This window comes from Aplysia californica, unplaced genomic scaffold, assembly GCF_000002075.1.
Source record: "Aplysia californica isolate F4 #8 unplaced genomic scaffold, AplCal3.0 scaffold00008, whole genome shotgun sequence".
Lineage (NCBI taxonomy): Eukaryota > Metazoa > Mollusca > Gastropoda > Aplysiida > Aplysiidae > Aplysia > Aplysia californica.
Genome location: NW_004797278.1, coordinates 2,744,549 through 2,757,575, shown reverse-complemented (window position 1 = coordinate 2,757,575; position 13,027 = coordinate 2,744,549). Strand labels below are relative to the sequence as shown.

The 13,027-nt window shown below is 40.0% G+C and overlaps 1 protein-coding gene across 1 annotated transcript in view; it reads left to right on the top strand.

Annotated features, from left to right (window-relative positions):
• LOC106011748 (atrial natriuretic peptide receptor 2-like) overlaps positions 1-13,027 on the top strand; it is a 24,879-nt gene that overhangs the window by 1,939 nt on the left and 9,913 nt on the right. The window contains exons 2-3 of the mRNA XM_035969744.1: positions 1,825-1,890; positions 4,588-4,706. Coding sequence (XP_035825637.1) covers positions 1,825-1,890; positions 4,588-4,706 — 185 coding nt within the window. The remainder of the gene's footprint in view (positions 1-1,824; positions 1,891-4,587; positions 4,707-13,027) is intronic.

The following is a 13,027-nucleotide window of genomic DNA, read 5'->3' as shown; positions in this document are numbered from 1 at the left end:
CCCCCCCCTCTTGCCTTGTTTAAAGCAAGTGAGATTTTACTGCTCACTTTGTAGGCTAGTTCTACTGATAAAACATAAAACATAGATACCGACTATTTAAATCAGCATTCTGTGCTAGGCCTAGGGTGATTTAATGCAAACGGGACCGCAACTGTACAGGAGTGTCGAGAGCTTTTTATATTGAACATTACTTCTCGCCATCCTTGACATTTCGTAAGTTCTGAACACGGCATAGAGAGAATGAATTAGGAGCCCTCAAGTCCTTTGGCGTCATGAGTAGAGAAGTTCCGTCAGTTTGGATCTATAGCGAATCAGAAGTAAAAATTTCCTTTAAAATGACAAATCCTGGTTGAACACACACCATGCACAGCCCTTTAAACGTCACCAGGGTGCAAATTTCAGTACATGTAGTCAGTAGCAGTGGGTGGACCAAGATTTGGGTGGGGCTTAGGTTTCTTCCACTTCTTTACCACCACAAAGCAAGCAATAAGAACAAAACAATGATGATTTTTCTATACTCAAGGCGAGCCAGATGTTTTACTGCGCTTTTGGTACAGGAATGACAGCGACGACCTTGTTTTGAAATAGCATTTGGCTAGTGTTTGTTTCTGACTTCTTTTATTTTGTGTTTGTTGATGATTTTCGGCTGCACTGTACGACCGTGCTCTCTGGACGAACTGCACCTGATGCTATCTATTGGGCACCCCACACCCTATTGTCTCTTCATACTGAATATGTACAGTGTATGTGGCTTTAAACACAGATGGTTAAGCAGGTCCTTGTGCTTGGGCGCCACTGAACATTTCGAACAACGCGTTAAAAATTTGTCGAGTCTAAAGAAGGGCATGAAGAGCACTGCTTCTAGGAATTTCAAAATGAAATCCATAGTTTTTTAGAACTCTGTAAAAGAAATTAAATATTGTTTAAATGTTGCAGGGATGGAAAATTAAATGTCGAAGAGAAAATAAAGAAAACGGTCTACCAAACTTTTCACGACTTCCTACTTCCTTTACAAAATGTTGAAAAATTGGTATACTGCGTTTTTAGGCTTTTTTCTTTAAGCCATTTCCGTTTTTTAAACAAGTTTCTACTTCGTGGATTTTTATATCAAACAAATTCCTTTTGAATGAATTATGTCTGTTCCAAATTACAGCTTTCTAGAACAATTTTTTGTGCGAGATATTTAGAAAAAAAAAGTTGTACAGGTTTTGTTTTGGATCATCCAGGTTTAAAATCGCTTTCCAATTTCTGTCATTTCTGTTATATGTTTTCGTGAACAAGACTAATGATTAAATGTGCCTTGAATGATAATTATTATTAAACTGATCTTTTTGTAATCATTGTGTCTCTTCCTCATTTTTATAGTTCAATGAGGTAACGTTTAATAATTGTTCTATATGCAAATTTTTACCCTCTCTGAGATACACGAGAGAGAGAGAGAGAGAGAGAGAGAGAGAGAGAGAGAGAGAGAGAGAGAGAGAGAAAGGGGAGAGGAACGGGAGAGAAGAGAAAGAGAGAAACGAACTCTCCTCTCCTCTTTATCTATCCATCTATCTATCTATCTATCTATCTATCTATCTATCTATCTATCTATCTATCTATCTATCTATCTATCTATCTATCTATCTATCTATCTATCTATCTATCTATCTATCTAACTATATATCTGTCTATTTATCTATCTATCTATCTATCTATCTATCTATCTATCTATCTATCTATCTATCTATCTATCTATCTATCTATCTATTCATCTATTCATCTACCTATCCATCTACGTTAAAACCTATGACGTAATGTTGTTGTGCGTTCCTCCGCTCTCAGGTGACGTTATACTTCAGTGACATAGTCGGTTTTACAAATATATCGGCCTCAAGCTCCCCGCTTCAGGTCAGTGCAAGATTGACATTTCTTAACACTCGTAAGTTTCTTATTGCTGTGCCAGGGAACAGCGACTGCTGACGTCATTTTTTTCGGCGAACTGCGACCGGGGAACAGCGACATGTATTATTTCTTTGTTACAGTTTATCTTGGTGTAATCGCCTCCAGTATCGAATACAGCTAGACCAGAAATGTTACTCGTCTCGATTTTCATTTTTTGAATTAAACAGACTTAATTGGACACATTTTTAATGGATTTTGAAATAGAACGTGTCCAATCACGCTGTTGCTATGAGACTGGACTCTAGATCTAATTATTTTTAAATGCAAAATCTTTTCTTATTTCTTGATTAAACAGCAAAATGTACCTCTTATTAATGTGTTACTAATTGTAGTCTCTGGACTTAATTGTCAGGCATTCGTAGGATCTCTAGGCCCCTACACCTCAATTAGTGTGGGCCTAGCAGCTGTGACGTTAGATGCACAATGCAGTGGGTGACTTGATACATGACTTCAAATTCAAAAGTTATAATTTAAAGACAGAGCTTGCTAAAAGTTTAAGTATATACCACCAAATCAGGTTCCGCGCGACCCACATTGCTCCTTTTTTACATTGATTCCGAAAATGAAAAATGTTTTTAACTGTGATAATTATTTTTTAAAATCTGCCAGCAAAGTTAATCCCGCACCGTGGCAAACTACAAAGGGATTCTACCTTTGTTGCTTGCCTCTTCCAATTCTGAGAGTCTGTTCAAGATAAGTTAAAACTGACAGTTGTCCTTCCTCTTTGTGATAAGAAAATACTACAAGATGCAATTTGTTAATTTTGATACACTAGTTCTGAATTTGACATTATTTTTACGATTAAAAGTAGTTTTCAAAAAGTTTATGAACACTAATTTAATCATGGGCAGGCTACATCCATACCAACATCAATACCAAGAAGACAATGTATTTGCTTAGAGCAGTCGCTGTTCCCCAGGCGAATTTGTCCCATGTTTTTAAAAATATTGTCGTTGTTCTCAGGCCCTCTGTTTCTTTTTACATTCACGGTTGTTGTTTGTTTTGTTTTTTGTTGTTGTTTTTTGTTCGGTTTTATTTTGCTTCGTTTTGCCTTTATGACTATTTTTTGGTTTTGTTTTGTTTTTGTTTGTTTTTGTTTTTTTGTTTTTTATTTCTTGTATTTTGTTTTGTTTAGGGTTATATTTTTTGTTTGCTTGTTTGTTTTTGTTCTCCGGTCCTCCGTTTCTTAATACGTTCAATTTTTTTTTGAAAATTTCATTTTGTTTTGCTCTTTTATTGTTTTCGCTTTATTTTGCTTTGTTTTATTTTTTGTTTTTGTTTTGTATTGCTTTCTTTAGTATTTTAGAGTGTTTTTTGTTTTGTTTGCTTGTAAAAACGAAGGGGGTTGTGTGTGTGTGGTTGTGTGTGTGTGGTTGTTTGTTTGTTGGGTGGTGGTTTGTTGTTTTGGTGGTTGTTTTGGGGGGGGGGGGCAGGGTAAAAAAGGGTGGCATTTTGTGATGATCGTAGTAATTTTATGCGTCTTTTGGGATGTTGTTTTGCATCGATGTTTTAGAAGACATGTGAAGGAAGATAAAACATACTGATACAACGTTGGAGAGAGAGAGAGAGAGAGAGAGAGAGAGAGAGAGAGAGAGAGAGAGAGAGAGAGAGAGAGAGAGAGAGAAAAGAAAGAGAAAGAGGAGTAGAAGAGACAATGACAAAGAGAAAGAAGAAAAAGAGTGAGAGAGGATGAGAGATTAGGGGCACGGGAAAATCAAGGCAGAAATATAAGACAGGAGAATTGATAGACGGAGGGAGCGGGAAATAGTAAATTATCTGGACTAATTTTATTTTGGTCTAATTATATGTATATTATATATGTGGATATGGGGCTCTCGTGGCCTAGAGGTTAAGGAGTTCGCCTCTAATTCAAAGGTCCCGGGTTCGAATCCGGGTAGCGACCGAAAAATTTTATTCACTAAAAATATTGTCTCCTTTCATCTCCAGTTCTCTAGCAATGTTGTGTCGTCTGCTTTCGTCTCCGCCTTCTGCCCCCACCCCGTCACCTCCTTTGTCCCCTCCTCTTGGCTCCTGGCTCTTTCTGCAGCCTTTCTACGGCTACTCCTTAGCTCCTTACTGCTGTCTTTCAGCCACACCCCTGTTCTTCTGATAAGAAAGATCTACACCTACCCTTCTCGGACAAGGGTGAAAAACCTCGGAGGTCCCGTGTGCGAGTTATGAAAGATCGTTAATCCATGGGGGGTCTAAAATCGATAAGAGTAGGCTTCGGTTGCCACCCGGGCAAAATTCAAAATTTCCTACCTACTGAAAATGTTTAATGTGTCCCAGGCGCTCATAATATGACCTTATGCAGTTGCGAGCGCCGCAAAACACTTACAAAATAAGACAAAAACAAACAAAAAAAATGTAAATATCCAGATTTCCTACGACAATCAAGCTTCTCAAGTTACTAAAATTGGGCGGCCATTTTTTGTGTGCCAATTTTACATTTGACACCAGAAGACCCTCACGTCCTTCAATTGCAAATATACGATTTCTACTAAAGATAGATTGGGTATCTTTCCACCAATAACTTCATAAGGCATATTTATATAAGTGAAATTAGTAGACACTTTTAGAGAACTAAATAAAGCATCCTACATACTTCCATGCCAATACTGTTTGATCAATTTGTCTATCTAGGTGGTAGTCCTACTCAACCAACTGTACCAAGTGTTTGACAGCACACTTGACCACTACGACGTGTACAAAGTGGAGACGATTGGAGATGCCTACATGGTGGTCAGTGGCCTACCTAACAGGTGTGTGTGTGTGTGTGTGTGTGTGTGTGATGGGCACCTAAAAATCTCTCTCTCACTCTCTCTCTCTCTCTCTCTCTCTCTCTCTCTCTCTCTCTCTCTCTCTCTCTCTCTCTCTCTCTCTCCCTCGCTCTCTTTTTTATACATAATATTAATATCTATTTATATTATACATACATATATATATATATATATATATATATATATATATATATATATATATATGTGCGTGTGTATGTGTGTGTGTGCGTGTGTGTGTGTATGTATGTGTGTGTGTGTGTGTGTGTGTGTGTGTGTGTGTGTGTGTGTGCGTGTGTGTGTGTGTACAAAGGGAATACCAGCGATATAAATTGTTTGATGAAACCAGCTTTTCACGGCATTTTTTAGTCTTGACTATCGACTGTGCCCTATGTTTTCACCGTGTGGAAAAATCTCCAAACCAACATAGTGCTCGCGAGAAAAATAAGTGTACGCAACGGAAGAACAAATGATGTCAGACGAGTGCAAGGTGTAAACAAGAGATGACAACGCGGAGTCGTCACTAATCTTCCCCTCTGCCTTGACAAGCAATCAGTTGTTGTTTGAAGTTCATGTGATTGCTGCTTTGTTTACACAAACGCATTTCAAAACGGTGGATAGAAACTAGTAACAGACCACCAGAGGTGACAGTAAACCCTTAAAAACCGTTAAAATTTAGGAAGAACAGAGGAAATTACTGAAGTGTTAAGAATGTTGGCACACCTAATCGACTTGCCCTGCAAACAGCTAAAATGGTTTTGAGGTGACAACAGATGACAAAATAAACGCAATTGTCTCGATACCAGTCAGCAATACAGCTTGTTTTGCGTCTCTCAAATCAGGGGGAAAGATCAAGAACAGTTGTCTTCCCCCTATATTGAATATGAAGCAAAACTCCACAATTTTAAACTACTACATGTATACCACTCCTATAGAGTGGAGCTGCTGTTACAGACCCATCTATTTCCCTGCACTTCTGCATGACCACGGCTGTCAATATCTCGCTGATTTTACATAAATTGGAAATGCTCTTCATGCCTTACCTTGTAAAAGTTGTATGACTTTTTTTCTCCTTGTTTTCTTTGCGTTCCTCCGCTAGATATCAGGGAAGTCGACTGCTTTTTTTTCAAGCTGAAGTTCAACTGATTTTACGCTTGCGCCCGTTTGTACTACTCAGTAGCGCCTTCAGGCAGCCACGTTCCAATATCGACGGTATTGTATTATCAGTTTTGGTAAGAATGAATTTTGAACTTTGCCTGATTGGCGACCGCAGCCAACTCTTGTCAATTTTGATGCCACCAAAGGATCTTTAACAAGCGCAATTTGCACACGAGACCTCCAAGATATTTTGCGAAGTGGTCTTACCTAACAACAGGAGTGTGACAGAAATACAGCAGTAAGGAGCCAGGAGTAGCAGCAGAAAGAGCCAGAAAAGCAGTAGAAAGGTTCAGGCATAAAGAAGACAGGAGCCCAGAAGGGAAAAAAGGGGGGGGGGGGGCTGCAGAGAGTCTAGATGAAAGAAGATGACAGAACATGACATGGGGGTGAAAGAAGAGACCTTTTGAGAAAAAAGTGTTTCGCCGCTGTCAGGTTTCGAATCCGGGACATATTGAATGAGACGAGAGCAAGATTGTACCTCAAGACCCCAAGATCTCCCATTGTGTTTGTCTGTTTTAGTAGGTTTTACGGCGCTCTCAACTGCGTAAGGCCATTTGAGCGCCAAGGGGTGGATGTCAACAAAGAAGTCCCTACTGGGAATCAGGCTTACTCTGTTCACCTCTCTAGCTTCAACAGCACAAAGTCTGCTTCGACTATCAAGGCACCCCGGAAATAGAGTATGACAAACATACAAAAGAAGTAGAGAAAAATGGCGATAGTAAGGATTAAGAAAGAAAAAGCAGCAGTTCAGGCACAGTTATGCGAATGAAATTGATGAACCTGCCCATTTATAATTACAATTCTACTGTGCCTAAGAACATGGTTAATGTACCCCCGTTGGGGATGGCCTAAATATACTTTAGTTAGTAGCACCGCCCCGGGGGGTCCCCATTGTGTGACTCATAAGTACAACCTGTTTGGGGCATTTGCAATCTTTGGTCCCATTCTTTTCAAGGTAACGTTTTGAATGAAGAAATAATGTCCCTGGTAGTATTTCCAGTTAATAGAAGGTATTGAGAAGGTGAGTCAGTCTCTGCATTCTCCTTTTACCAAGTACTTCGTGGTTTGTTTCAAGTGAGATCAAGTCAGGTCCAAGTCCTTTGCCTTTAAACATCTCTCGAAAAGCGTTTTCTACTTCTACATCTTTCAGAATTTGGGTTTTAAAGTACGAACGATTTTTCAATAAATTTGCATTTGAATATTGGCTAAAGTATAATTTTATCTGGGTCTTTTTGGTTACATGTGTTTATAAACTTTATTTGTTGGTTGTTGATAACATAAACAAAAATTATTACAAGAGCTTCAACCCATCAAACATCAAAATAATAAGCAAATAAACAGAATAAAAGATTGTAAGGGGAAAATGTCCCTTAGGTTTACTTAATGACATAACTCTAAAAAATATTTCAGCAGTTTAAAGCCTAAATACGTAAGTTTATAATCAGCAAGTGTACACATACGTTACACCGTTTCCCAGGGGACTCATCAATTGCGCACACAAGGATGCTCAGAAGTCTTCAGGGTAAAATTTTCGTTTTTCTCAAAACTTGCAAAGCATGACATCTCTCTATCTCTCTCTCTCTCTCTCTCTCTCTCTCTCTCTCTCTCTCTCTCTCTCTCTGTCTGTCTCCTCTCTCTCTCTCTCTCTCTCTCTCTCTCATTCTCTCTCTCTCTCTCTCTTTTCTACCTGTGCTTGTATGTGTGTGTATGTGTGTGTGTGTGTGTGTGCGTGTGTGTGTTTGTGTGTGTGCGTGTATGTGTGTGTGTTTGTGTGTGTGTGTTTGTGTGTCTTTCCGTCTCCAACAATATCTATTCATCGCTCTATTTTATGGTATAGTCTAATACGTAACACAAATATTCAAATTCAAGATCGTCTAACTGTACAAACATTATATTAATATTATTTTCTAGTTGTGATGTGATTTTACCTACTTTTACTTTTACTTTTTCATCCTCTGTTGCCATGAAGCGTCGAATGGAGATGCAGTTTTCCGTGTAGGTCAGCTCCGCAGCTCTGTCAGTTGTGATATTATGTTTTCTCAGGGTTTCCTTGACACCCTCGATCCATCTTTTGCGTGGCCTTCCTCTTCCTTTATAGCCTGAGTGCGTGTTGTTGTTGGCTCTCGAGGCTGGTTGGCCAGGTGACATACATAACAGGTGGCCAAACCGGGCGAGTTAGGTTTCGCCGCAAAAGACGCAACAGGGGTCTAACTGTCGAAGTCTGAAAATCGTTTCGTCGTAAATCGTATTTGAATGCAAGTTATTTAAACAGAAGATAGAAGATCAATTACTTTGTGAACGCCTCTGAAACACAATTTGTAAACCCGCCTACCGTGTCAATGAGAACTCGAGAGAACTGTTAAATCGACTCAATTTCTCCCCTTCTCTCTTTATTGTTCTTGCTCATTACCACTCTTTCAAATGAAGAATGGCCGCCCAGTTTGGACAAAATTTTAGTCAGTGTGCAGTGTGTTATTGTATTGAAACGACTAGATCTATAATGATGAAAGGAAAGTCAAAGAAGTCCAAGAACGCTGAAAAGACACGGGCGCTGTGTGAACCAGATGAACACCCATCCAAGGTTTTTATAAACGAAGTAGGAAACATTAAATGTTTGCCTGGAGAGTATCAGAATATTCGGCACGCCATTTATAGACAACCACCGAAACTACAAGAAACATTACCAACGACCAGACTTGAACTTGAACAAAAATTGGAGGGGGGTAAGTTCCAAAAAGCACTCGGGATGATTACAGCCGTGCAAAATGACATCGTGCTCATTTCGTTTGCCGAAAACATGAACATTATTGACAACAGAAACGAGTTCTTCGGCGACGGTACCTTCACATACAGCCCTGCATTCTATTGCCAAATTTACACCATTCGCACAGAGTGTCTAGGACATTACATGCCATTGTTCTACTGCCTTCTTCCAACAAAGCCCAGAGAGGTCTACAGAAATATCCTACAAATTATCACAGGGGAAGGCAAGAAGCATGATAATATGGAGTTCAATCCAAGTTCGATCCACCTTGACTTTTATTGGCGACTCATCAATCTTTTAGAGACATATTCCCCACTATACAAGTCAAAGCCATTTTATTCTCTGCCTTTCTATGTAATGCAGCCATCACTCCATGACTTCTTCATTTCTCTGCCTGTCTTGTCTTGTGATGTTAAGGGTTTGGCGGATACCTTTAATTTTGCATGCTGTGATTTTACTTTCATGGGTTTTACTTACTTAATGTCCAGGTCTGGCACTGGTAGCATACTGTTGGTATGAATTTTGAGGTGATAAGCTGTCTCTTTGTATCCATGGAAATGTTTGGATGAAATAGGAGGGGTGCAAGCTGATAGGTGACAGCGTTGGCTTTTTGGGTTCGCATTTTTATTTCTCTGTCTATGGACCCGTTTTCAGAAAAAGTGCTGCTAAGATATTTAAACTCTTTCACCTGTTTCAGTTGTTTATTATTGGCAAGGATGTTTGAGGGACTACAGTTTCGGTTCACTTTCATAAGCTCCCTTTTGTGTGTGTGCATATTTTCATGTTAAATTTTTCGCAGCTGTTGTTTAGTCGGTAGTATGATTTTGAAGGGTTTGTTGGTTTGGGTGAATACGACATTGGTCGTCTGCGAATAGAAGTTCATATAAGCATTCTGGGCTTTGGTTTGCGTCTTGCGTTATTGTGTCCATATGATTATATTATTATAAACAGGAAGGGGGATAGAACGCATCCCTGTCGTACTCCATACTTTACTTTGAATCAGTTTGTATTGCCTTCCTTCAATCTTACTGAGCTTTTGCTGTTGGTGATAGAGCTGTAACATTATCTAACATTTGTCCTCTGACGCCATACTTTTCGAGTGTCTTCCAGGGTTTTGCATGGTTTGCTCTGTCAAAAGACAGGTCCAAGTCCTTTGCCTTTAAACATCTCTGGATTTTTTGTTGTGTTCGATTTTTTTCTCGCATATCTTTTTAATGCGGATACAGCATCCGTGCATCTTCTTCCCTTTCGGAATCCAATCTGAGCTTTGCTCAGATTTCTCTCTACAATAGGTCTTATCCGCTGTTCTAGTGGCGTCGGTGGCCTAGTGGTTAGGCTCTCGGACTCGCAACCGTAAGGTCGTGGGTTCGAATTCCGTCAAGGGCCCAACGTTGTGTCCTTGGGAAAGGCACTTTGCACGAATTTTCCTCATTTCACCCAGGTGGGAATGGGTACCCGGCTATAGACAGCGAAAGATCTTGTCAGTTTGTTAGTGTTTGAGCGCTTAATCGGCTGCTCGCACTGTATGCTTCTGGGAAGCTGAGAATGTTTCAGAGTGTTCTATGGTCTGCTGGGGTAATAATATAGTGTAAAGCGCACAGAGCCTGCTGCTGAGCGGGGATATGCGCTATACAAATGCTATCTATTATTATTATTATTATTACACGGATCGTTCAAAAGGTTTTGCCTCCAAGTTCATAATTTCTTTATTACTGATGTTACATCCAAAACTTATGTCCCAAAATGAAAACTTAGTATGTCTGCTACATGACAGTACCTTTGCTTTTCAACATAGTCGCCTTCTTTGTCGATGCAGATCTGCCAACGTCGAATAAGTTGTCGCATGCCGTCGGCATTCATGTGGTTTTCTTCTGAACCAGCGACGCACATCAGCTTGAACTTCATCGTCATCGGCATAACGTTTTCCTTTGAGGCACTCCTTCAACTTAAGAAAAAGATAAAAGTCAGATGGAGCAAGGTCTGGACTGTATGATGGGTGCGGTAATGTCCCTTGAAATCTGAGACTTTTCATTGTATCTTGCGTTTGTCGAATCGTGTGTGGAAGGGCATTGTCGTGGCGCAAAATTGCATTTTTTTTCCACACTGAACTCGTGACAGCCGTTCTCTAAGTTTTCTCAGAGTCTCAATATATCGTTCAGAGTTTATAGTGGAACCCTGTTCCAAAAATTCCTTTTGAATCAGACCATTGCAGTCCCAAAACACTGTCATAAGCACTTCCGCTTTTTTTTGCAGATGAAACAACTTTGAACTTCTTGGGGCTAGGTGAGCCAGTGTGCCTGTATTCTCTCGATTGTCTTTTGTTCTCTGGGTCATAATGGTGTACCCAAGACTCGTCTCCTGTGACTATACGGCGCAAGAAAGCTTCACCTTCATCGGTATAACGAGCCAGGAGTTCATCACTTAATTGACTTCGGTTCAATTTCAGCTCGGGTGTCAACATGTCATTGTGGGGAACTCACCGTGCACACATCATGGATAATACACTGAGCACTCCCTACAGAAATCCCTAGCATTTCACTGACATCTCTTACTTTAATCTGTCGGTTTGCTTGGACGAGCTCATCCACTCTCTCCAGGTGTTGAACATCACTGGCAGAGTCGGGACGACCACAATGAGCTTGGTCATGCAAATCTGTCTCTGCTGGACTGGTTTCAGCGAACTCCTTTGCCCATCTTCGAACAGTACTTACATCTACATAATATGCTTTACCATAGACAAGCTTCATTCGCCTATGAATATCTATGGGTGCAGCTCCCTCTGCTGCGAGGAACTCAACAACATATCTTTTCTTTAAGCGCACATTCACATGTTTGCTGGACGTCATTTTATCGACGACAATGTACCCTAGCTTCCATGATGTGAACAGCAATAGCATAAAGGTGTGACATCATAGCATAATTCTGTTTTTAGGGCTTGAGAGTACACATATTGAAAGTCAATTGCATACAAATTTCTTGAAGATATCTTGCACAGTTTAAAAGTTATTGGAGAGGAGGCAAGACTTTTTGAACTACCCTCGTAGTATCTTTGCGTATATTTTCCCTACGTGGCTTGATAATGAGATGCCTCTGTACATAGTGCAGTCCCGTTTGTAGCCTTTTTTTTCCATTTTGGAACCACTATGGCTTTCTGTCAGTCTTTTAGGCATTTCCTTTGCTCTCAGGCTTTATTGAAAATTCGCCTTAGCCGCAGTACGCCGGTGTTTCCACAAGCTCTTGTGGCTTCCACTGTGATGTCATCTGGTCCTGGGACTTTGTTCTTGGAACTTGGGGCTTTTTTTAGAGCCTTTTCGATTTAATTGGGAAGTATGGGTGGTTCTGTATGTTCTTTATAATGCATGTCGGGATGCATGGGTCTTGCCTTACTCGCATGTTGCTCCCTCTTTTATAAAACTCTCTAGGGTTTGTTTTTGTTTTAGTAGAGGTTTTACGGCGCTCGCAACGGCATAAGGTCATATGAGCGCCAGAAGATTAGATGTGTTACAAGAGTAACAAACATAAAAAAGAAGGAGGGGAGATAAGGATCTACGTTTGAAAAGAAAGAAGAAGCAAATCACACCAGAGCACCCGTCAACCACCCACTCTCTAGGGTTTTCCTTGCAGACTTTGGCCAGTTTCTCGCCACATATTTCCCATGCATTTTCTTTAGCAGTTTGATGATTCTTTTGGTCTCTCTTCTCGCTTTCCTACATTCTATATAGTCCTCTTCGATCTTTGACTTATGCCATTTCTTAAATATCTTCTTTTTCATTTTAATTGCTTCTTTGGTTTCAACAATCCACCTGCATGTTGCTCTGCCTTTGTTTCCGCCTATTCTATTGGTGTCACAACTGTTTTTCAGTATTTCTGACAAGGATTTTTTGAATGTTTACCTTTCGTCTTCTACGTCTTTGGTCTCAGATGACAGCTTATGTACTCCTTGATTATGTCATCATCGATAGCCTTCTTGATTTCTGGTTCTTCCAGTTTTCTTAGGTTGGTTAAGGTTTTTCCCGTTTTTTTGTTTTTTATAATTTTTTTTGTTGGTTGTGAGAGTAAGTATCATAAGACTGTGGTCCGTGTCGATGATGTAGTTTGGAACAGCCATCGAATCTTTGGCTTTATATCTTTGTTTCCTGCGCGTCGGGATGAAATCAATTTGTGTTCAGGTCATTCCATCTGTACCAGGTCTTGATTTGGCTTCTTCTGTGTTGGAACAATGTGCTCTAATCATCGTGTCGTGCTCAGCGCATAGGTTTAGTATCATTTCTTCATTGCAGTTGCAGGCTGTATTTTCATCACTGTGGGGTCTTCTTCTTCTTCTTCTTCTTCTTCTTCTTCTTTTTCTTCTTCTTCTTCTTCTTCTTCTTCTTCTTCTTCTTCT